This window comes from Puntigrus tetrazona, chromosome 25, assembly GCF_018831695.1.
Source record: "Puntigrus tetrazona isolate hp1 chromosome 25, ASM1883169v1, whole genome shotgun sequence".
NCBI classification, from domain to species: Eukaryota; Metazoa; Chordata; class Actinopteri; order Cypriniformes; family Cyprinidae; genus Puntigrus; species Puntigrus tetrazona.
In genome coordinates, this window is record NC_056723.1 from 11334191 (window position 1) to 11357624 (window position 23434).

Below are 23434 nucleotides of genomic sequence, written 5' to 3' on the forward strand. Positions count from 1 at the left end.
AATCATCTCAACAGATGTCCTTCACGAGTGCAGGCTGCTGAACGGTCGGGCAGCCCACGTGATCTCGCAAAACGAACGGACCATCAGCCTCAAGAGCCAACCAAAGCAGTATGCCGTTTAAATCCGGGAATTTCTCGACCTCATTGCGTTTCCATAAGAATGCATACGTTTCTTTCTCCCGCAGCTTTTTCTATGTCTTTCTTAAAGTCCATAAGCTTGATGCATCGCCGGTGCCAGAAATCCGACATGCTCCGTGTTGCCTGCAGTGTGAGGGTTTCAGTTTTTTTGCAACTACGCTTGAGCTCTTTCTGATTTCCCACCGTTTAGAGAGACCGATGCTGTAGTTAGCCCTAATCCGATTTGATCACTGTCTCAGGATGTTCACAATCAAGACAATTCCTCTTTGCACTCCTAACACAATGCTGTATTTAACGTTATGCTTTAAATTACGCTTAAAATGCTGCTATTTGTATATTTCATAACGGTAAAGCACTAGTATTGTTTTTCAACCACTTCTGAAGCTTTCCCATGTTGCTCTTCTTGTTTACAATTTTTGGTGAATGCTTTTTGCCTTTTTATTGTACGCCTAACGTGGATGATTTTTAAATCGCTTGTTTCATACTATATTGTTTCTTTTTATTCGCTCAATCAGCCTGTTTGTTTCAGAATACATCTAAATTGTATGATACATGATCGGCTTTCCATCTTTGTATTTACATTTTGTTGGATAAAGTACATTCATGCCAGACGATTCCTATTAAATAAACATTTTGTCCTTGTTTACTCACCCACGTGTTGCTCCAATAGAAAGATATCCTTTCTTCCATTGAATGCAGCAGGCAGAATGACCTGAATTGGGTAAGAATTTCAGTTTTGAGTGAGTATACCTGATGTTGCACGAGTAAAGTATAAAATATTGTTCTGAACTCATTCAAGAAAAACAACTCCATCTTCTGGTCTTTACATGAATCGGTCTAGTAGTCGATACAAGTAACACATAAACAATTTACCCACCTCTTGAAAGCAAAAATTTAATTTTGAAGTTGAGAGGGTTAAGTCGTATCGCACAAAGGAGTATTTTCGTCGAAAATGTACTTTGGCATCCCGTGCTGTAGGGGAAGTGCAGCGCTCAGCCGAATGCAGAGAAGTGGGCTGGCAGTTGCCAAGTTCTTCTTTTCAAATCCCCCCTCTTTGGAATCTCGCATGTTGATAAAAGGCTAATCTAAGTTGTAACATGTTAAATAAAAAACCTACACCTGCATCTTCTAAATTTGCATCATTATTTTTTTTCTCGTAAAAATATATTTTGAAATAATTTTAATAATATATATATATATATATATATATATATATAAATAAATAAATAAATAGCGCGCTACACACACACACATATTATATATATATATATATATATATATATATATATATATATATATATATATATATATATATATATATATATATATATATATATATATATATATATATATGAGAGGTCCGTGAAAACGATTGCTGCTCTGCCTTAACGCAACGCTTAGCTTCCTAGTCGTGCCGTTACAATCTGGCAACCCCAGATGCTCATAGTAAATGATGAGACACCGGATAGCTGCGTTCACTCAGTAGTCGCCAGAACACGGTTAGCACAGGATGGCTGGAAACGCGTGGAGGTCAACGGTAAGGACTGCGCTACACGACAAACATCAGATCACAGCGGTCTGCGCAGTGTTTTGCCAAATATGACCGTATAGTATGAATGCGAGTATGTACTTAGCTTGCGCTGAAAACGCTGCGTTGCAACAGAGATGCCACGGCGGCCCTGTACTGCATGCCCTTCACACCGGCACTTGCGCGTTTGACACATTTAACAGCCCTCGGTCGACTCATCTACTAGTCTTTTGACAAGTATAAATGAAGTTAGTTCACCTCGTGAATGAATCACGCCGCAGATGTTCAACCTCTGCAGTCCCCATCGCCATCCACGCAGTGCCCCGCTTAATACCCCCCCAAGATAGCACGTAAGCGCAAAGAGGACGGTGTGAGGGCAGCTTGTGGAAGTTACAACGACGTTCTTGTTTTTTTCCAGCTCTTAAAACTTCTCGAGAGATGCGGCGTGCGGATAAATGACGCGAGCGGGACTCCGGAAGTAAGGCGCGCGTCTCGGTTAGCTTTAGCGCGCGGCGCCTTTTAGAGTTATTAAAGATGGCAAATCTGACATGGACATTAAAACAGACAGGGTCAAATAGAGTTGCGAAATGAGCTCAGTGAATCGGCTGATTTGGGTTTGAAAGGAGAACCGTGAACACCAGCTAACCAACCAGTCCGGTGGATGAAGGTCACCTCGACGCGCTGGATGATGTCCAGACTAAATTTAAATTATGGACTGAGTGATCTTTTGGAAAGAGGGGGAAATAAGTGATAAGACATTAGAAGATGCAGGAGAGCCTTTTGTGTCCTTGAGACTGTTTTACATGTAATCTCTGGTTTATGAAGTGGTTTTGATTTATCTTACTAGTATTGGAAGGATGAAATGGGAGGGGGTCATATATTTATGAATGATTTCCACGTAATGGCCCCCGAACGCTTTTGGACAATTAAAGACTGGGATGAAATGTGTGAGTGTCACTGGGGGGGAAATATAGGAGAAAAGGAAAATAATAAAAGATTTCAGCGAAACTGATGCATGAGTAAATGAGGTTAAAACCCGTTAAAGCACTTTTCGGGTTGAAAAGACAAAGATGTGCTGGGTTTCAAAAGTTTGGGTATTATTGGATATTTTGCTGTCTATTGAGGTGACACTCGTACATTAAGTGTCATTTGTGAATTTAAAATTTTTTAAATAATAATATTTTAGGCCACATATCTTGCTTTATGGAGCCGCTCTCACTGTACACATTGCTTTTTGAAGTAGTAGAAGTAGTAATGTCCCCATCAGATCTGCTGTCATCTTTGAGGGCTTTGTTTCAAAACATCCATCTTGTGTGTGACCTTTAGTGACCACATGACCGTAGCCTTAAGCGTCTAGGCTTATTTAAACTCCACTTTTTTGTTTGAAGCTACACCCCTCGTTTTACACCAGGGATAATCCTTACCTATTTAATCATTTGCATTTAATCGCATCTAATTGCTTTGCATTTGTTTAATCTTTTGACCGCAGGACGATCCCTGGAGTAAATCACCTTTTACATGCTTGTTGTTGCCTTATTTGCAGTTAACTGTCACATTAAACGCTTTTTAAAAGCATGTTTATTTGCTTGCATTTTAATAAACGGTTTGGGCTTTGTCTTTGTGTGTCAGCTTAAATTTGTCTTCCGGTGTTATTGATCTGTTTGCACCTTTGGAAATTGTTTCGGCAGGTGTCCCGCGTAATGGGAGCCATAAAGACTCAGAGTCCACAGCCCAGAACTTTCTCCAGAGGGGTAAGTTCAGACCGCGACGCTACAAAGTTATAACTCTACTCAACTAACATTTTTGTTGATGCTAAAGAAAACTGTAGTAATGGAATTATTACAATATATATGGAAGATGACACTTGCTGTCATAATGTGTATGTATGTATATGTATGTATGTATATGTAGAGAAAACAGCACTAATTTTAATGTTACAGATTTTAGGATAATGGGTTTTTCTACATAAAAGGTCAGTTTTATTTGCCCGAAAGGCAAGTACCTGGAAGAGCTTAATACTCAGCCTTGGATATTAAGCTTCAATCAAAAAATCATTCTTAAAAGCATTTATTTTGCTGCCTGCGGAAACTATGTAGTTGCGCAAGTTGAGTAGTAACTTCAGTCAAGATGGTTGACTTGAAGGCGTTGGTTTTTTGGCACTAGTAAAAGCAAAATGAGTCAGACCTACTCAAACAAAAACAAATGGACGTCTTTGTTGTTCTTGCTATTCTGGAGACTTTAGTTAAAGCAGACAGCGGTGTTCAGACTTCATGACCTTCTTGTACTGAAGTTCCTCGCCTTAACTTTATGTAGACAGCCTCAGGAAAGTGATGCTTGGGATCAATTTCCAGATTAAATGAATAGTTTACATAATTTAGTCTAGTAGTCAAATAGTTGTAAACCTGTATGAATCTCTTCATTCTGCCGAACCCAAAGGAAGGTATTTTGTAGAAAGTTTGTAACCAGGCTGCTTTGGGTCACCATTGACTTGCATAGTACTTTTTTTCCTACTATGGAAGTCAATGGTGATGAAGAACAGCCTGGTTACTTTCTACTTCCTCAAAATTCAATAAATGATGACAGAATTAAAAGATTTTTAAAAAACTTTTAAGTCTTAGTTTTCCATGCTTTATTCTGACAGATTCAAACTGTAACGTTAATTCCTGGAGATGGAATCGGTCCAGAGATCTCCACTGCTGTAATGAAGATATTTGAAGCGGCTAAGGTAAGTGTCTGTCATTTTACTCTTCGGGAATGCAGCATAGGCTGCAAGTTTCAACAAGTGCGTTATCCACTCTTTCTGCACGTGTCAGGCTTAAAATTGAGCCACTTTTATGTATGTTTTTCACCCTCTTGTGCATTTTTAAATCTAAGTTGTGATCTTTTTTTTCTTAACCAGGCCCCTATTCAATGGGAAGAGAGAAATGTTACGGCCATCAAAGGTCCTGGAGGCAGGTGGATGATCCCTCCTGAGGCCAAAGAGTCCATGGACAAAAACAAAATTGGATTAAAAGGTCAATTTTCTGACTGCGTCTCGCATCAGGCAGATTTTCATAGTATGTCTGAAGCTCACATGTTCAAATTTGAATTATATTTCAGGACCGTTGAAAACACCAATTGCTGCTGGACACCCGTCCATGAACCTGCTGCTAAGGAAGACCTTTGACCTGTACGCTAATGTGCGTCCTTGTGTGTCCATCGAGGGCTATAAGACGCCTTACACCGATGTGGATCTGGTCACCATCCGAGAAAACACAGAAGGAGAGTACAGTGGGATTGAACATCTGGTACGTATAAGTGCTTATTCTTTTGATTTCCATTTCAGAGATCTCCATTTGAAGGGGAAAAAAGTATGTGAACCCATTGAATTGAATGGATTTCTACATCGTATGGTCATCAAAGTTGTTCTGATTTTATAAAGATGTACTTTTTCATTGGACATCATTAATAACTAGTTTAGCAGTTTTTATGTTAGTGTGACACCAGGATTTAAGGGGTTCGCATTCTTTCTTTGCGCTCAGACCTTTAGTTCCAGTGTAGCACAATAGGATGACGTTTGACTTTCGGAGCCCTCGGCAGCTGATTGGCTCCTTCACAAATGTCAAAGGTCGTGCTATTGTCATCTAATGCTGTCTTAACCAGTTTCTCATGCAGCGCTAGCGGGAATTCAGTGGCACAGCTCATATTTCAGTGCTGTTTATTCTTTAGGTAGGTGCCACTTGGCTGCTGTAAATCAGTTGTCTCTGGTCCTAGTCCATAGTGTGTCTAAGCGTTATGTGAAATGACCTTCGGGTCGTCATGTTCCATTCATGCCATCTTCCCTTTGTCCGTTCACGCTATGAACTTGTACACTAGAGTTTAAGAGTTTGGGGTCAGTGAGATTTTTTTGATGGTGATTTAATGCTAAATTCAGCAAGGATGCATTAAATTGATCGAAACAGCAAAGGCATGTATAATTGAGATTTATCAGCAAATCAATATATTTGAATAATTTCTGAAGGTTCATGCAACACTGAAGACTGGAGTAGTGATGCTGGATTTTCAACTTTGCATCACAGGAATAAATGCATTAAAATAGAAGCTGTTGTATTAATATTTCACAGTATTATGATTTTTACTGTGATTTTGACCAAATAAATGTATTCTTTGTGAGAGACGACTTACAAAATACACTTAAAGAAATCATACCGACTCCAAACATTTGAACAGTGGTGTAAATTTAAAATAATTTCACTTTTCTCAAATTTTTGTGGACATTAAAAAAAAATGTTTCAGACCCCAGTGTTTTTGTGGTAATGTACGTGATGTGTTTCTGTACATGAAGCATTAAAGGCCAAGTCCACCCAAAAATGATAATTCTGTCATAGATTACTCACCCTCCTGTCGTACTAAACCCGTAAGAGCTTCGTTCATCTTCAGATGGACAGTGATGCTACGGACACATTGAAGTCCCAGAAAGGAAGCAAAGACATCGGTAAAATAATCCATGCGACCTCAGTGGTTCAACCTTCATTTTATGAAGCTATGATTTTAATGAAGCTACTTTTTGTGCACAAATAAAACAAAAATAATGACTTCATTCTTTAGTTGTTGTTTGTTTTTTTAAACACAAAAAGTATTTCCACAGCTTCGTTTAAATGTCACTATCATCATCTTTACGATCATTCTGGGTCTTGAACGTGTCAGTTGTGTTGCTGCCTATGGAGGGTCAGATCTCATCAAAAATATCTCCGTTTTCGTTCTGAAGTTAAACGGCGCTCTTACTGGTTTGGAACGAGGGTGAGTAATTAATGACAGAATTATCATTGTTGGGTGAACTATTTCTTTATGCTGTCTTAAAGTTAGATCAAGTCCACCATGTGAAACTTGCTGTGCAAACTTAAGTCTGAGTTTGTACAACAGTCATTATATTATATCCTGCCCTTGTTGTATGAGCTAACCTGACCCTGTTTTTTGAAACCTAAACATGGTTTGGTCAATATCTGGTTATCTCCGTTATATTTGTGCTATTTTGTACTAGATTGTGGATGGAGTTGTGCAGAGTATTAAACTGATCACAGAGGAGGCCAGCAGGCGCATCGCGGAGTATGCATTCGAGTACGCCAGGAACAACCAAAGAGCCAGTGTCACAGCCGTTCACAAAGCCAACATCATGTGAGAAAAACACACTAACTCTGTAGCTGTGAAGAATTTCTGCATAACAGGTTTTTACCGCTAACAAATGGTTTGTTGGATCTAATCACAAAGATGCTAATTTCAGCCATGTCTTCTAGGCGAATGTCTGACGGTCTGTTCCTGAGGAAGTGCAGAGAGGTTGCTGAGAATTTCAAGGATGTCAAATTCACCGAGATGTATCTGGATACAGTCTGTCTTAATGTATGTTTGCGAGAACTACATCACTGTTCATCTGTGTAATTCGTTCACTTTATTAGCGCTATTTATGGCTTTATAGATCCATTTTAAATTCATTTTAGCTTATTTAACCTTTAAATTAGACACTTTTCATAAAAGGTCATCTATTTAATACATTGCTTATTACATATACATTATATATGTAGTTAACAATTACTGCATGTGAATATAGTTACAGTTTAGCCTTATACTGCTAATATGGAAACACAGAAATCTTGTGCACTGTGTTCATACCTAATCTACTAATAGGTTTATATAATAAACATAGCATTTTTCTTCAGTATTAGCTAGCTCACATAAGTCTCAATAGTAGCCTCACAGGACAATAACACTCAGCACCTAATCACTCGCAAGATGTTGTAAGATACAGATCTTAAACTGTGAAGATATGATATAGTTCATTATAGAGTAGCACATATAAGTAAATATTATAATTGTTTTTATAATTGTGATGTTATAACGCATTCTAAATTGTATTCATTATAACGCCTTAAGAATACCTGCTCAGTATGGTCAGCATTTTACTTTTATACAGTCTTTACAATACTTTGTTGTGATTTATCCACTAGATGGTGCAAGACCCTTCTCAGTTTGACGTACTGGTCATGCCTAATCTTTATGGCGACATCTTGAGGTGAGACTGTATGAAGCATCGTATAATGATAATATATGTGATATGATTTATCTACAAAGTGCAAGTCTCACCAGGCTTTGATTTGGGTTTCAGTGATCTGTGTGCCGGATTGATTGGGGGTCTTGGAGTCACTCCCAGCGGGAACATCGGAGCCAATGGTGTCGCCATATTTGAATCAGTATGTATTGAACTCTTGAGGCTGATGCAGTAGCTTTACAATGGAGCGATTGATCAAATTGCATATACCATAATGCATTTTTTTTAATGTGTCAGGTACACGGAACCGCCCCCGACATCGCAGGCAAAGACCTGGCGAACCCCACTGCCCTTTTGCTGAGTGCTGTCATGATGCTGCGCCACATGGGACTGCATGGGCACGCTAAAAAGATTGAGACCGCCTGCTTCGACACCATACGCGAAAAAAAGGTAGGATCAGTCATTGAATATGAATTTAGCTTCTATCGTCAAGGCAGAACTTATTTTTATGTCTTTTACCCATCTAATATTTCAGGTTCTGACCAAAGACCTCGGTGGAAACTCTAAGTGCTCAGAGTTCACAGCTGATATCTGCCGAAGAGTGCAGGACATGGATTGAGGATTTTCTAGTGTCTATGTTTGGATCTGATGCCTAAAGAACTCACAGTCAAAAAAAAAAAAAAAAAAAAAGAAATTAATCTTCGTATCATTCTGATATCTGCGCACAATTCTACTAAGTGTCTGCATTTTCGTTTCTCCAGAACCGCAAAGCACTGTCTTAAATTCTTGTTCTTCAGTGACTGTATTTGTGAGCTGTTTTAATCTGTCAAAAAGGAACTACATAATCTAAGATAAACTGTATTTATTGACTGGACACTTTCTCTGGTTTGATGTGTTTTGACAATTTGCCATTCTGTCATATGACAGGAATAATCTTGTCCAAATTGTAAGGGCCTAAATACATAAAGGGTATTTTCAATTTATATTTTTTTTCTTTTTGTTTTGCTTCAGAGTGTGGTAAATCCATTAAAGTGAATATATATGTTTCACTTTTTTATGCTAAAGCTTTTACTTCAGCTATGAACTTTACATTATGGTTAACAATTAATATAATTCAAACAGTTCTTGACCTTTGCTGTGTCAATTGTGAAATGACTGTACTATCAAGACATGACTGTGGATGGAATATATACGTCTATTTTTATGGACAAGACAACCCATGTCTTTATTTTTACAGAGCACTATTATATGATCATTATAATACTGCATAAACTAGCATTACCATATACAGTAAATACATAGACAATATTTATTTGTAAGATCTGGTCAAAACAGGAATATTAAACATCCAGCATATCCAGACGATTAAACTAAAATTAGGTGACTTAGTGTTTTTTTGCTTATAAAATAACTCTAAAATATGTTTGGCCAAAACAGCAGTATCTTTAACAGAGACACAGCCAGTCTGGAGGTTGCCTATTCTGTGTAAAAGCACTCTATTTCACCTTGATACATCTGCAACACCACTGGGCGACGTAGTTTCATTGTAGGACCTGAAAAGTTACATAATTCTGTTATCTTTTGGAAATCTCTATTCCAGTTCCAATAGAAGTAAAATTGTATCCCCATTGGACAAAGGATACGTGTTCACAGCACTCACCTAGTTCTCCTCCAACAATTGAGAAATCTTTCCTTAAAATGGTCCATTTCTGAATGCGCTGGGCATTTGAGGTTGCTTTAGAGTTGACACGAGCGATGCCCTCTTCGATGGACTGGTACACTATCTTGTCTTTTCCTCCAATGATGTCTGACACCTTTGTCGATTGGCTGCCGTGCCGCTGACAGAATTCCACAGCCTCCAAGCTAAGAATGTCAGTGGGTTCTGTAGTCTCTGGATTGATTGTGCACTATCCAAGGAAAGGGATAATAGATTAACCTAAATGGTTTTGGAGCCACCGAAGCCAGAGTCTTTCTCAAGACATAGTTTACCTTTAGTGTTAGCAGCATGGATAGAAATTTCCTCTTGTCTCCTATCAGCATGGCATTGCTGATGATTGGCAACTCTTGTTTAACAGCGTCCTCTATGAGAAGTGGTGGAACGTTCTCTCCTCCAGCTGTGATGATAAGCTCTGAATGGACAGAGATAGAATGGTAATACCATTTTTAGATAATATGAATCTAATTATAGCATCAAAGCTAGTAGAAAATATGTAGGATTCAAAATAGCATCCTTTACCTTTTATTCTTCCAGTGATGTAAAGAAAACCATCTTCATCAACCTTTCCCAAGTCTCCAGATCGGAGCCATCCATCTTCATCCAAAGCCTCCTTTGTTTTATCTTCCAGGTTGAGGAATCCCATGAAGACATTGCGGCCCCAGAAACACACCTCTCCAATGCCATTAGCATCTACATTCACTAGTTTGTATTGGCAGCCTGGAACCACCTTTCCACAGCTAGAAGAGTTTTGGGAATTGTTACATACACAGTGAACTTGTTAACTTAATCGTTAGCTTTCACATTGAAGGTACTCAACCTCTACGTTGAGGCACAGTTAGAAGGCTTGCCTTGAAAATCGGTACGCTTTCGGTCCAGACATAAAATGAGGTCCTGAGCTTTCACTCATGCCGTAGGCTTCATACAGACGAATGTTGAGGCCAAGGAAAAACTGAAGAGTTTCACTTCCAATAGGTGCTGCTCCAGAGAAGAACTTCACACAATTAGAGAAGCCCAGCTCAGCACGAAGCTTCTGCAAGACCAAACTGTCTGCAAGAGTGAAGAGGAATGACTTGTCCTCATCCCTAATTGAAAGAAAATGATCATAAAATCATAAGAAAAAATTTAATAACTTGAATTTAATGTGGGTAGTGATATACTGTAAAACAACTGACATACTTGGCAAGCCTTTGATTAGCCTCCAGACTAACAGACATGGCCCATGTCACCAGTTTCCTTTTCATGTATCCACACCGTGAAATGCCTTCTTTGATCTTTTCCATAACTTTCTCCCAAACACGAGGAACACCCATGTGGGCTGTAGGGGTTACCTCTCGAAGCGTGTCTACTAAAGTCCCCTAAAATGGAACATACAATTTCATGTAAACACCAGAGCAATGTAAAGCATAATTCGATCCTTTACAACATTTGACAGTGCTATAGTAGTCTGGTCTCAAGTCTGAGTCCAAGATCATTACCAGTGGCAACACTGTTGCCATGAATGGGTGCACTTGGTCCTTACTAATACAGTACCTCATAGCTGTCAGGAATTGTGCTATTGAGATAAATGGGCCTAAAGTGCCCCAAGAAAACATTTCCCACAGCATAACCAGAGCGGTGTCCACCCAACAGTGCATTCAGGTGCTATAGCCTCTGTTGGTAATCGCCATATTCGGCTATGATGTGATACACCAGGAATCTTGGTTGGAGGTTGATTATAATGTACATAATCAACAAAATGCAGGTCTCGGACTTGATTTGAATTGATCTACTTGTCCTGTGCTGGGGCCTCATTTATAAAGTGTCTATTCTTGCAGCTCGCTGCTGTAAATTATGATTGGTGATATTCTATGTTCATGACATTAATTAGGAGTCGTATACAAGACTGCGATCTATGAATCACACGTACGCATATTCAAGAAATGATTGTAAGATCAAATGTAGGATGGTTTCTGCTCAACATTTTATAAATGAGGCCCCTGGTCTTGACAACAACACTGATATTTGATGATGACCCCATTTACAGCATCTAAAGCAGGGTTTCAACTTCCAGTAGAGTGTGTAAGATTGGAGGAAAGTGGAGGCATACTGGAGCTAACTCTGCAGCAAGGTGGCCTTCCAGGAGTAAGACTGACTGGCCTAAAGCTGAACAAAAGTTCTGTTCTTACCTTTAGTGCATCTGGCTGAGCAAATGAAACTTGCTCCCCCCACTGGATCCCTGTCCAGAGATCATAGATCTGGGCGGCAATATGGCTGAGAGGAAGGTAGCTAACCAGAGACTCTTGTCTGATTTCAGCTGGCTGCATATCTCCAGCTCTGCTTGCATGGTGGGCTGTCCATGTGATCTATAAGATTCCAGAATTTAATATCATTAAAGGAACACTCCACTTTTTTTGAAAATAGGTTAATTCTCTAACTCCCCCAGAGTTAATAAATTGGGTTTTACCATTTTGGAATTTATTCAGCCGATCTCCAGGTCTGGTGATAGCACTTTTAACATAACTTATAATAGATCGTTGAATTCAATTAGACCAGTAGCATCACATTAAAAAATAACCTATTTAAAAAATGATTCTGTAGTTCTTCTGTAGTTACATTTAAAAGTTGCTATTTATGTATGATATCACTACACCTGTTGTGGCCATGGAACGACAGCAAACTTCCTTGATTATTAAGCCCGAAATGAGAGTATAGTTCCTAATCATATCAGCCTAGAAAATCGCAACTGTTTATTTTCCGCCGGTCTTAGTACACAATGTAACTACAGAAGTGTACTGGTTATTTTTAAATGTGATGCCACTGGTCTAATTGAATTCAATGATCTATACTAAGCTATGCTAAAAGTGTTATCGCCAGACCTGTGTTCCTTTAATCCAGTGGTAAACCACTGCTTTAATCTGCAGCAAAACATTGTGATTGTATGTAATTTTCCATAGCAGCTTACGTTATCATGGCTTAGCATCACTCCTTTCGGGGATCCAGTTGTTCCAGATGTGTAAATAAGTACACAGCACTGATTGGCTTTCTGATTACTGATGACTTCATCTAGCTCTTGATCGGAAACTTCCAGTCCTAGTCCCATGAACTCTTCCCACTGTTCAAAGACAAACATGTACGGTAACTCTTTGGGTAACTTTCGCCTACATGCTAACTGAGAGAGATCTCTAAATCATACACTCACCGAATAGAGATTGGGCAACTTCTCCTTCAAAGATCCAGAATACTGTACTATGGCTTTCAAGTGTGGAAGCTTATCTTTTATCTAAAAAGACACAAAGGAATATTAATTAGCTTGCTCTTTGAGTATATGAGGAGGTCCAGGTTGAGAACATAAAACACAATAAATGTTACCTGTAAAATCTTATCCAGCTGTTTTTGATTTTCCACAACAATGATATTGGCTCTTGAGTCTTTAGCAACATAGAGACAGGCATCTGGTGAGTTTGTGGTGTAGACACCTGCGATTATACCCCTATCACAAACGAAAATATAGATTTGATAGTTGATCTAATACTCCCTTCCCACCTTAATAATTGTTAAAGTTGTTTTTAGTGTTTAAGGCCCCTGCAACAGCTTGACCAATGTGTAAACAAGCTTTCTACCGTAAAGATTGTTAACTTAGGGTCCTTTTTAGTAATTCTGTTCTGTGTTTCACACTAAGTACATGTACTGAAAAAGTTAGATTTGTATGCTTTTGTGATATTTGGACAGGCCCAATTTAAATAATGCATTTTTCAATACGCTGGGCTTCATCCAGCATAAACCATGGGTCCTCAAGATCCACCTCCCTGCAGAGTTTAGGTCCAACCTGGATCAAGGAAGACTGATTAGCCTGTTTAAGTGAGTTTGGTTAGAGTTGGAGCTAAACTTTTCAGGAACGTGAAGGTCCAAGTTGAGGACCCCTGTTATAAACAGTATGTCAATTGTCATACAGCTGATCTCTGCATTGTGCCTTTTGATCCGAAAGACAAAAGGTGATGCATTTAATCCTTCAATTGGATTTAAGCATTCTGTCACATATTGGAAAGAGTAACTGATGCAGTTTGAGTACGCCATAAGCTGCACTTCGATTTTGTAGTACAAAGTGTGGAATTTTTAAGCTTGAAGTAAATAAAATCTATGGGTATTTCTCACCCTGCAAAGACAGCTCCAACTGCAGCGATAAACCACTCTGTAGAATTGAATCCCAGGATGGCTACACTGTGAAACCGCTCCAGACCAAGCTAGGACAATTTTCAAATATCACTGCATAAATTGCATGAGAATGAGCTGTGCAAGTTAAATTAGCGTAAAAAAAAAACGCTTTATGATCACCTTCAAATAGCCTTTGGCAGCAATTCGACTGAGGTGATAATATTCAGAGAAGGTAACTTTTTCCCATTTGTTTCCTCTTTTGCTTGCCAAAGCGGTCAGCTTCCCGTACTTCTGAACTGAGTTGGTAAACATCTGATGCACAGTGATGGGCTGTTCTGGACAAAGTTCATCCATTCTCAGCTGAACTGATCCGCTGGCCTCTGTAGTCCACAGGGATTGGGCTGGGGCCAATTCTGCACCTGCCAGAACCTCCTCAATGCTCTTTTCCTCCGCTGCATTGAATCAGAGAGCATCACAGTTCAATGACTACAGATTTGATGATGTGAACAACATGATTAGAAGGTCAGTATACAATCCTGATCTCTGAATGTACTCAACAAAATAACAATTACTCTACTTACACGATACAGTCCCAACATCCTGCTGCAAAACCTCTGTCATGGGTGAACAGTCCGAGCTGAAACACAGATTGCCGGTCTGTTAGATAGCATTGGACTCTGGCTCTCCCTGCAGTCAGACCCAGCTCTTGCTGCTGTACCCATGAATCACAAGCACTCAACAGCATTGTAGGCTCCCACAATGACACGTTTGGGTTACTAAGTACTAAAGCCCCAGCAGCTTTGTTGACATAAGGGAGCTCACAAAATGTGTGAATTTAGTTCCCATCAGTCATGGAAACTTCTACTCTCTCTTTCAATTCAGTTCTTGACGTAACAGCCACAAGTGAGAGGGCACATTAGGTTGCTTTAAAACTGGCATCCCTACAAAATGACAGATTTGATGCTCTTTGTGAGCTAGAATGCCAGCACTGCCAGCTGAGCTGATTTCATTTCCGCTGCTCATTTTGATTCAAAGAGCGCTTGGTCAAAAGCACAAGTTTTTTTTCCCAAGTAGCAATTCTGCCAAACTCTTTAGAAAAGACATCACAGCTCATTCTTATCTGTGGCAGCCATAGTTGAACATAACACAAATTCTCACAATTCTTTTAAGAACCAAAGGTGTCGCAATGTTAAAATAAAATTCCACTTTTCCATTTTTTTAGAGAATGAAATGGCAAACCTTAAAATTACTGGAAAAAATTGACAAAATAAGCATTACAAACTTTACTTTTTAAAATTGTAGGCTTCAAATAGAAATGACCCTTTTACTTAAACTGTATACGCATTGCCATAAAATTCAAATGATAATAAACACATCCACATACCTTTTTCCAAGCTGGTTATTGGTTGGATCGGTTTGCTGGTGTATTTGAGTGTCTGTGCTCATGCTGACCGCAGGACTGGTGTGAACTGCTCAAAGATTGTCCAGTTCTTGGCATAATGAGGACAGAATGACGCAATGAATAGCTCCACGAGGCTACCAGCACAACTCTCCAAACGAAAAACTCCAGCTACGTGCTTATTTTTATGATGCTCTGCATATGCTGAGTTTCTGGGACATGTTGGTCGTGAAGTTTTTGTCTTGAGTTAAGTTGGCAAAAATTTGCTCTGTGTGCAATGTCTTTGGGTGAAAACACATAGTGCATATTAATGAGTTTGTGGGCTTTCATATGCAAATGTCTTACAGTCTTTTCAAGAGGAAGAATCATAATTTGTTCCATGCGCAGAACTGCTCTTGTGTGAACTTTATATTTTCATACTTATTTTCAGGTTCTTTCTGTTCAGTGCTACAAAGCAAACAAGCTTGCAATTTATGGGTCAGTTACAAATAAGAGTGTCCGTGATAAAGAAAGGTCAAAAGTTCTTGGCAATGTTCTCTTTGTGTTTATGTTGGTGTACGTTTTTTGAAAAACAGTTATACATCATAATTACTCTAAATGCAGCTAAAATGCCATCGATAGAAAGATATTTATTTATTGTTTGTATTTTTTCAAGGTAACAGTATTACTTATATTGGGTTTTGGTCCTCTATTATTATGTAATATTACTACATTATGTGTTTTTTGCACTGCATGACTTTGATTGTGTTGACAAAAGTTTTTGCTTAATAAGGTTCTTTTTCTAAAACGTCTAATGCGTTTTTTATGATATCAGAATGCCAGCCTGGCATTTTATGTCATCTCACCAAAAAAACAAAATCACCACTTTAATTGCACTATTTATGTTTCATGAAGAAACGTATAGATCTAAAAATAATGGCCAGTTACAACATGACGTGACATAATGAGGTCATGTTATCCGACCAAAAGTCCTCTGCTTGCCAAACAATGCGACACTGTTTTTGTCAGTGTTTTCTCTCTTGAGAAGGAAGAACCTGTCTTACCTGTATTAAAGTGAATTGAGGTAAAGCTGCACGCGCGGGTGGTAAAGACCCCCTTCGCCTCTGGCAAACGACAGGACGCTTCCGAGGGTAAATTATAGGTAAACATCCACGTTATCAAACGGTTTGATTTCTGTGTTCCGAAGTAAAACCGTTAGAAAAGATCGCTACAAATGATTCAGTGGGCGAGCAACTCATTTGAACCTATTCATACAAAAGAACCGACTCAAAAGAGTGAATCTTTCATAAATCGGGCATGACTGATTCATCTGAAACATTGCATTTAGTAGTTTTTTTTTTTAGAAACAGGAATCCTGCATTACATATATTTGACGTAAATATGTATACGAATATAACAGACAAACCTACCATAACAATTAATAACTAGCTGTTTCAACGAAACTCTTTTTTCAATATCTAAATAGACAATGATAATGTCCAACATATAGGTATACAATAAATTCAGTGACCAGTTGTTTTGGACATTTGGACCGTCCACCATTGTATTTGATTTTTCAGTATTACTTTCATTTGATCATCTTCTGTACATTGAAAATAAATGAATAATAGGCTTTGTGCATTTCTTTAGAATGCATTTAAGGGTTGATTTTTTTTTCTATATGGCTTCATAAACAGCGTATTGTGGCTCTCTGGTGGCCAAAATGAGAAATGGATGGAAAACATAAATTCATATAATAATTGTCACGGTGTGGTTTAGCGTGAAGGAGCACTCGACGAAAATAAATGAACTTAAAGAGTTTAAATCCTCTTCTAAAGGACAAAACAATAACATGCAGGCAGGCAGGCAGAACAAAAACCAACACGTATAAACCTCGACGACCGAAACACACAGGACTTAAATATACGTAATTTGACTAAATTAACAAAAGACACAGCTGAAGACAATGATACAATTAACAAGAACCGAATGTAGGACACACAGAGCACATGGCACAAGACAAAAACAACAACACAGAGTCCAAAGACGTGACATTAATCAAATCTGCAATCTCTGTATTTTAATCTCGCTTTCGTCATTTCATATACGAACAATGGCAGATCCAAAAATATATATATATTTTTTAAAAAAGGTGCTGTCTGCCCGCTAGTTTGAAATAGATTAAAGATAAAGTAATTTTTTTTACCATGATGTAATGAGAATAATTTCCTACAGATTCTGAGAAGTAATGTAGTAATTAAAGCAATTTAACCAACAACCATCATACAAAATGTATTAATTTCTGGCCTATTATGTCCTGATACTTCATTACCCAAAGCTAACTTAAAAATATAATAGTAGATGTAGAATTACATCCTATTAATGAATGATCTAAGGATTATTAATTGTCAGTCCATTATGTAAAGTAGGAAGATCTAATTACACAGTTATCATGTCTTTACCTGAGTCGCTTCAATACACCAGCGTTTCAATGATTCACATGAGCATGTGATTACAGCAAGGTATTTTATATTCTTGGTGTAATGAAGTCTATGTTTATCTGCTGTCAGTTTAAATCTCTGGCTTATTATTGATGTTCAAATGTTGAGATGTAAGTTTGAGGTGTTGAGGTGGGGTTTTGGAGTACGGGTGTGGGAGTGATGGTGGGGTTTTGAGATACGGGTGTGGGGGTGATGGTGGGATCTTGGGGTACAGGTGTGGGAGTGATGGTGGGGTCTTGGGGTGCGGGTGTGGGGTGATGGTGGGGTCTTGGGGTACAGGTGTGGGGTGATGGTGGGGTCTTGGGGTACAGGTGTGGGGGTGATGGTGGGATCTTGGGGTACAGGTGTGGGGGTGATGGTGGGATCTTGGGGTACAGGTGTGGGGGTGATGGTGGGGTCTTGGGGTACAGGTGTGGGGGTGATGGTGGGATCTTGGGGTACAGGTGTGGGGGTGATGGTGGGGTCTTGGGGTACAGGTGTGGGGGTGATGGTGGGGTCTTGGGGTACAGGTGGTTGTTTAGGCTCTTGGGCATGGTGTTCAAACCAGGATGTCAAAAATTTCATCCCTCGTCTCGGGTCTTCAGTAATCCCAGCTTGGGTCTGCAGGTAGAAATCTTGGAAATTTCTGTCTATCGTCGTTTGAAATTAAACTATTAATGTTGGAAGTGCCAGGTGTATATACATAGCCTATTACCTTTGGAGAAGAAGTAAAACATTTCATAAGTCAACTTTTTTTTACAATACCTGAAGAAATTTTATTGTACACCATGAAGACCATCAATGGCAATGTTATAATAAACATGAATATAACTATTATGAATGATGAGAGTGTCCAAGCACAGTGCAATACAGGCACTCTCTTCCACTGGGTTCCAAGTCAGATAAACCTAAACCCAATCTTCACTGTGTTTCGCCGTGTGTACAAATGGCTGAGGATGCGCTGTATGTCTCGCTGAGACCAAAGAGCAATGTGACGCAATTAACGCTTTCGACAGAGAACAGCTTGAACCCTTTCACCATCACCCCATCCAGTGCTCCAGATATCAATCGAACGACACAAACATGTGGCAGCAGAAGAGATATTTACTTCCAACTAACAATTCTCTTAATTCAGCTTTTTTTTATACAATACCTGAAGAATTTTTTTTTACACAAGAATGGAACCAGACCTGACAGACAGTCTATAGACTTCAGTTACTGTTACCTGGACCAAGACAAGGAACCCACGGCAGATCTTCTGGACTTAACATCTTCCTGAATGCTGCTATTCTGTAAAACCTTTCATTTGTTAATTTTGTAACCTTTACAATTTCAGTATTTCCACCATCACGCTATCATGCCCTCTTGGCTATTAATGCACAAAGATATTTTCTTTGCGTGTCTATACATGTCTTGTTCACGATGTATTAGTCCTAAAACCTCAAACAACCAGATCTGTCTAACAACAAGGTTTGCACAACACATATGAATTATGGTTGGTTTTTGTTCTTAATGTATTACTTTTCATGACAGCTGATTGGAGTTGGTTTTAAGTCTCCTCCTCTACAGAATATAAATCTATGGTTTTCTCAGATTTTCTTCACTTGGAAGAAAGAAGAGCTCAGGATCACATGCAGAGGACCAGGAATGTTCTTAGTTTGTCCAAATTAGAAAACTAATTTTGCACCGGCTTGGGTCTGTTGGTAGAAATCTTGGAAATTTCTGTCTATCGTTGTTTGAAATTAAACTATTAATGTTGGAAGTGTCGGGTGTATATACATAGCCTATTACCTTTGGAGAAGAAGTCAATTTCATAAGTCAACTTTTTTTTACAATACCTGAAGAAATTTTATTGTACACCATGAAGACCATCAATGGCAACGTTATAATAAACATGAATATAACTATTATGAATGATGAGAGTGTCCAAGCACAGTGCAATACAGGCACTCTCTTCCACTGGGTTCCAAGTCAGATAAACCTAAGCCCAATCTTCACTGTGTTTCGCCGTGTGTACAAATGGCTGAGGATGCGCTGTATGTCTCGCTGAGACCAAAGAGGCAATTAATTGCAATTAATTAATGCAATTAATTAATGCAATTAACGCTTTCGACAGAGAACAGCTTGAACCCTTTCACCATCACCCCATCCAGTGCTCCAGATAACAATCGAACGAAACAAACATGTGGCAGCAGAAGAGATATTTACTTCCAACTAACAATTCTCTTAATTCAGCTTTTTTTTATACCTGAAGAATTTTTTTTACATAAGAATGGAACCAGACCTGACAGACAGTCTATAGACTTCAGTTACTGTTACCTGGACCAAGACAAGGAACCCACGGCAGATCTTCTGGACTTAACATCTTCCTGAATGCTGCTATTCTGTAAAACCTTTCATTTGTTAATTTTGTAACCTTTAACTTTTGTAACATGTAACTTTAAATCCTTTTTTTGTCAAAGATATGTTTTATTCTTTATTAAAAGACCATCTTTAAAATCCTAAAATTCTATGAGTTTTATTTTCAGATGAAAAATAATTTGTAGTTCATACATTACATTATAAATACATTTTACACTACAAATATTATACTTCTATAGCTTCTATAATTGCATAAAAATAATTATATATTTTATTTTAATCATATAGGCTATATTGATTGGTGTGGAAAGAAGCATACATAATTTTCTTGTCGTCAGATAACATCATTACATATTTGTTTGTTTGTGAAACAGGGTCTTATCAGAATTATACACAGGCTAAATATATACAAGAATTTAACAGACAAAGATTTCAGTATTTCCACCATCACGCTATCATGCCCTCTTGGCTATTAATGCACAAAGATGTTTTCTTTATGTGTCTATACATGTCTTGTTCACGGTGTATTAGTCCTAAAACCTCAAACAATCAGATCTGTCTAACAACAAGGTTTGCACAACACATATGAATTATGGTTGGTTTTTGTTCTTAATGTATTACTTTTCATGACAGCCGATTGGAGTTGGTTTTAAGTCTCCTCCTCTACAGAATATAAATCTATGGTTTTCTCAGATTTTCTTCACTTGGAAGAAAGAAGAGCTCAGGATCGCATGCAGAGGACCAGGAATGTTCTTAGTTTGTCCAAATTAGAAAACTACACCACAACATCAACTTTGATTTGAATGCACCGAAAACAGAGAGGTTTGTGAACGGAAAAAAGGAGATATGTTTAAAGATCCTTTAATATGCAAGACTTTTGTGGTTTTTGCATGAGACTTCTGTGAGTTCCATTAAAAAAATATTTGATGTGGTTCTTGTTTTGTGTTTTATGTATAGTAATAAGTCTGTGTTAGTAGTACTGTTTATGTGTAAAGCAAACAGCCGCCGAAAGGACCTGGAAATCCTAAGCTGAATGAAAAATGAATTTTGACATGCCAGTGAAACTTGGACTGTCACTCATTCAGCGGTCTGTATACATGCAGAGGATCAGAAGATCGTCAAACTTCAGCTGTTTTTCTAGTAGCTGAAAAAAAAGCAATTTTTTACACCATGGAGAGACATGAGAGGCAAAGTTACTTTGAACAGCTGCGTGATAAATATCATGAATGATGTGCTCAAGTACAGCGCAGCATAGCACTCTCTACAGCTGAGATTCAGCTCAGCCTAAGCGAGAAGAGCCGAGATATTCAAGGTATTCACTTTCAGTTTTGTTGTTCTTCATTGTAAGTGCCTCAATCTTAATTTGCCCGCAAATACTACATTTGTGTTAAGAAACTACATATAATGGCCAGGGAAAGCTTAAGAGCTTAGTCCATTTGACTCGAAGAACCTGAAAGAATCACTGAACTTTGGGAGCGAAGCATTTTTTGAGACGTCTTTTTAAACACGACATTAGAGATCATGAACACCATTACTCTGAATGGCGATGTAATTACACAAAACTGCACTGTGATAATATCAACACCTGATGACAGGAGAGACGCAGTGCTTTCTGCCACGAATGAGTGGAACATGCGAGCGATTTTTTGGCGAGTACACGTCTGTACATCATTACTGGACCACATAATACAAAATTTAAACATCTTTTAGACATCGCAAGAAAGAGATTTCTGTCAAAGAAGAGCTTTAACTCAATCACCAGCAATTCATCCATCTATGAAACACTGAGCCGAAGGCCGTTATTTAACAACTGCATGACCGCAGGAAAAGGCTGTTTTCTGGGCTGGACAAGACCTGACAAAAAAAACACTCATTGGAAAGTGTCCCACATCTTCTGTCTGACACACTCTTCATGTTATGTAATAGCTACAGGAGATGATTCTAGACTTCTGGAATCGCTGAAACTTGATCTTTCAATCACAAACTCACGTTCAGAAGTGTGTGCTTCACCTTCTTGACCAACATTCTTCAAAGATCAGGGTTTTGTTTTTTCTGTCATTGATGTTTTCTAACTCTTTAACACTGATGATGATTGAGGTTCAGCACTGATTTGCCCAAAATCTCTTATATAAGGATGATGTAGTAAAAGATTAATCTTCAGTTTGGGTGCCTTTGGATGGTGACAAAGTATAATGGTGCATCGTTTGAAGTTAAAGTTGTTTAACCATTTAAGCGGAGGCTTCAGAAATCTTGGTCTGCGGGGGTCTCTCAGTAGAGTCTACTTAGCTTTCAGTCATTGTTTCTGGACAAAGACAAACCCACAACAAATCTTCTGTGCTTAAACTCGGTCTTAACATTAATAAACATTAATGAACATTAATGAACATATCTATAAAAGCATTCATTTTTAATTGTGTAACTTTCCAGTGCTGATGATAATTGTTTTCTCTCTTCCTTTTTTTTAAAGCACGACTTTCTGAATGGTACGTTTGATTCTTTAATAAAAGATCTTTAAAACCCCATGCATTTCTCAGATTTTCAGTGATTTATTTTCAGTAACTTCTTTTTAGTTTATGGTAGTTTAACAGTATAATATGATAGCCTATTGTGGTTCTGTCATTCATAATAAAAAAAAACACACACACACACACAATATATATATATATATATATATAGATATATATATATTGTGACGGAGTGAAGAATTACACGACAAGGAGAGCTCAAACAAAAACTCCGGAGGGTGGACTTATTATCAAAAATAGTGAAAGATGTGAAAATTAGCTGAGGTGCTGTCTCCTACTCTCTCTCTCTCTGGTGCAGTCGGTTCATGTCATGGTAAGTTTCTAGGGGAATAAGAGGCAAAGGTTTTTCTTAGCTCTTCTGGAGGCATTGCTCAAAGATGTCTACAGCTCAAGCTCCCGCAGAATACAGCCAGTATTGAGATATATAAGTCTGGTAGAGCATCTAGGTGTCTTTTCACAAGAGGAGGAAAGCCTCATCAAAAGTCAGTGTGCCTTGCATTCGGTCTTTGTTACATCGCACAGGTCGAGAAACTCCTGGACTTCAACATCTTCTTTCTGGGCACTATGTTATTCTGTAAAAGCATGAATTGTTGATTCCTCTGTTTTGCATCTCCTCGACGCTGCTTTCTTAACATGTCTTTGTTAAATGAATAATTCTTTAAAATCCTGTGAATTACTCAGTGATTTATTTACAGTTGAAAACGTAGTTTGCAGTTTGTGTGATATAGCATAAAAATACACTCTCGTGTTTTGGGGAAAAACAACGAAAATGCCACTTGGTCTGAATCAGCAGCGTGTACGAGAAGACGTAATGGGAACAAACCTGTTGAACCTGTTGCGTTTACCGCAGCGACATACCCTTCGGCTGATATGCACTGCCTCAGACCGAACCTACACTATCTTTTCTTCATATATGAATCACTGCCAAGTGCACCAGCAGAAACATGTTGCGCTCAGTTGTAGCAGGTCAGATTCAGCACACCAGATTTCACAGCATGCCCAGCACAAATATTTCAGAGGATCATAAAGCCCTGTACTCTAGACCACCGATCGGCCATCAACAGACTTTTTTTGCATGGAAGAGTTTATAAGGACTTATAATATATATACCATAAGCAGCTGGAAGATCCTGCCAGACTGGCTGCATGACTACGA

The 23434-nt window shown here is 38.5% G+C and overlaps 4 protein-coding genes across 9 annotated transcripts in view; 2 read left to right on the forward strand and 2 right to left on the reverse strand.

Moving 5' to 3' along the window:
* The window catches only part of lrrc61 (leucine rich repeat containing 61), a 4951-nt gene extending 4164 nt beyond the window's left edge, over positions 1-787 (forward strand). For both annotated transcript variants that reach the window (XM_043228233.1, XM_043228234.1), the window contains exon 9: positions 15-787. In XM_043228233.1, coding sequence (XP_043084168.1) covers positions 15-121 — 107 coding nt within the window. In that variant the 3' untranslated portion in view covers positions 122-787. The remainder of the gene's footprint in view (positions 1-14) is intronic.
* Positions 1-2119, reverse strand: part of cib2 (calcium and integrin binding family member 2) — a 26973-nt gene extending 24854 nt beyond the window's left edge. The window contains exons 1-2 of one of the 3 annotated variants that reach the window (XM_043228236.1): positions 1924-2119; positions 789-849 (exon numbers count right to left, since the gene is read on the reverse strand). In XM_043228236.1, coding sequence (XP_043084171.1) covers positions 789-849; positions 1924-1976 — 114 coding nt within the window. In that variant the 5' untranslated portion in view covers positions 1977-2119. Of the gene's footprint in view, positions 1-788; positions 1266-1923 lie in introns of those variants that run through there. The other 2 variants (XM_043228239.1, XM_043228235.1) reach the window with 2 other exon arrangements.
* idh3a (isocitrate dehydrogenase (NAD(+)) 3 catalytic subunit alpha) lies at positions 1542-8670 on the forward strand. Its single transcript, XM_043228232.1, has 11 exons — positions 1542-1674; positions 3354-3416; positions 4307-4390; positions 4565-4679; positions 4765-4952; positions 6686-6819; positions 6939-7041; positions 7647-7711; positions 7805-7889; positions 7985-8137; positions 8223-8670. Exons 1-11 carry the CDS (start codon positions 1648-1650, stop codon positions 8304-8306), a joined length of 1101 nt encoding a protein of 366 aa, XP_043084167.1. The 5' UTR covers positions 1542-1647; the 3' UTR covers positions 8307-8670.
* A 307-nt stretch (positions 8671-8977) lies between these two features.
* acsbg1 (acyl-CoA synthetase bubblegum family member 1) lies at positions 8978-16119 on the reverse strand. 3 transcript variants are annotated; one of them, XM_043228230.1, is made up of 15 exons: positions 15978-16119; positions 14920-15025; positions 14117-14172; positions 13716-13987; positions 13536-13624; positions 12753-12873; positions 12583-12663; positions 12346-12495; positions 11570-11746; positions 10581-10759; positions 10253-10486; positions 9924-10141; positions 9677-9816; positions 9348-9594; positions 8978-9240 (listed from the first exon to the last, which is right to left on the reverse strand). In XM_043228230.1, exons 2-15 carry the CDS (start codon positions 14979-14981, stop codon positions 9164-9166), a joined length of 2103 nt encoding a protein of 700 aa, XP_043084165.1. In that variant the 5' UTR covers positions 14982-15025; positions 15978-16119; the 3' UTR covers positions 8978-9163. The 3 variants fall into 3 exon arrangements, with proteins under 3 accessions (XP_043084165.1, XP_043084164.1, XP_043084166.1); XM_043228229.1 differs by having other exon boundaries at positions 14920-15215; positions 15978-16117; XM_043228231.1 differs by lacking the exon at positions 14920-15025 and having other exon boundaries at positions 15978-16115.
* Positions 16120-23434: the final 7315 nt, after the last annotated feature.

Bases quoted from the DNA above. Each gene is read 5' to 3' on its own strand.
- idh3a (XM_043228232.1), top strand. From the start codon at position 1,648: ATGGCTGGAAACGCGTGGAGGTCAACG. The intron at 7,042-7,646 runs GTATGTTTGCGA...TTTATCCACTAG, and splicing joins TGGATACAGTCTGTCTTAAT to ATGGTGCAAGACCCTTCTCA. The intron at 8,138-8,222 runs GTAGGATCAGTC...CTAATATTTCAG, and splicing joins ACACCATACGCGAAAAAAAG to GTTCTGACCAAAGACCTCGG.
- acsbg1 (XM_043228230.1), bottom strand. From the start codon at position 14,981: ATGAGCACAGACACTCAAATACACCAGCAAACCGATCCAACCAATAAC. The intron at 12,496-12,582 runs GTGAGTGTATGA...GTCTTTGAACAG, and splicing joins AGTTGCCCAATCTCTATTCG to TGGGAAGAGTTCATGGGACT. The intron at 9,241-9,347 runs GTGAGTGCTGTG...GTAACTTTTCAG, and splicing joins AATTGTTGGAGGAGAACTAG to GTCCTACAATGAAACTACGT.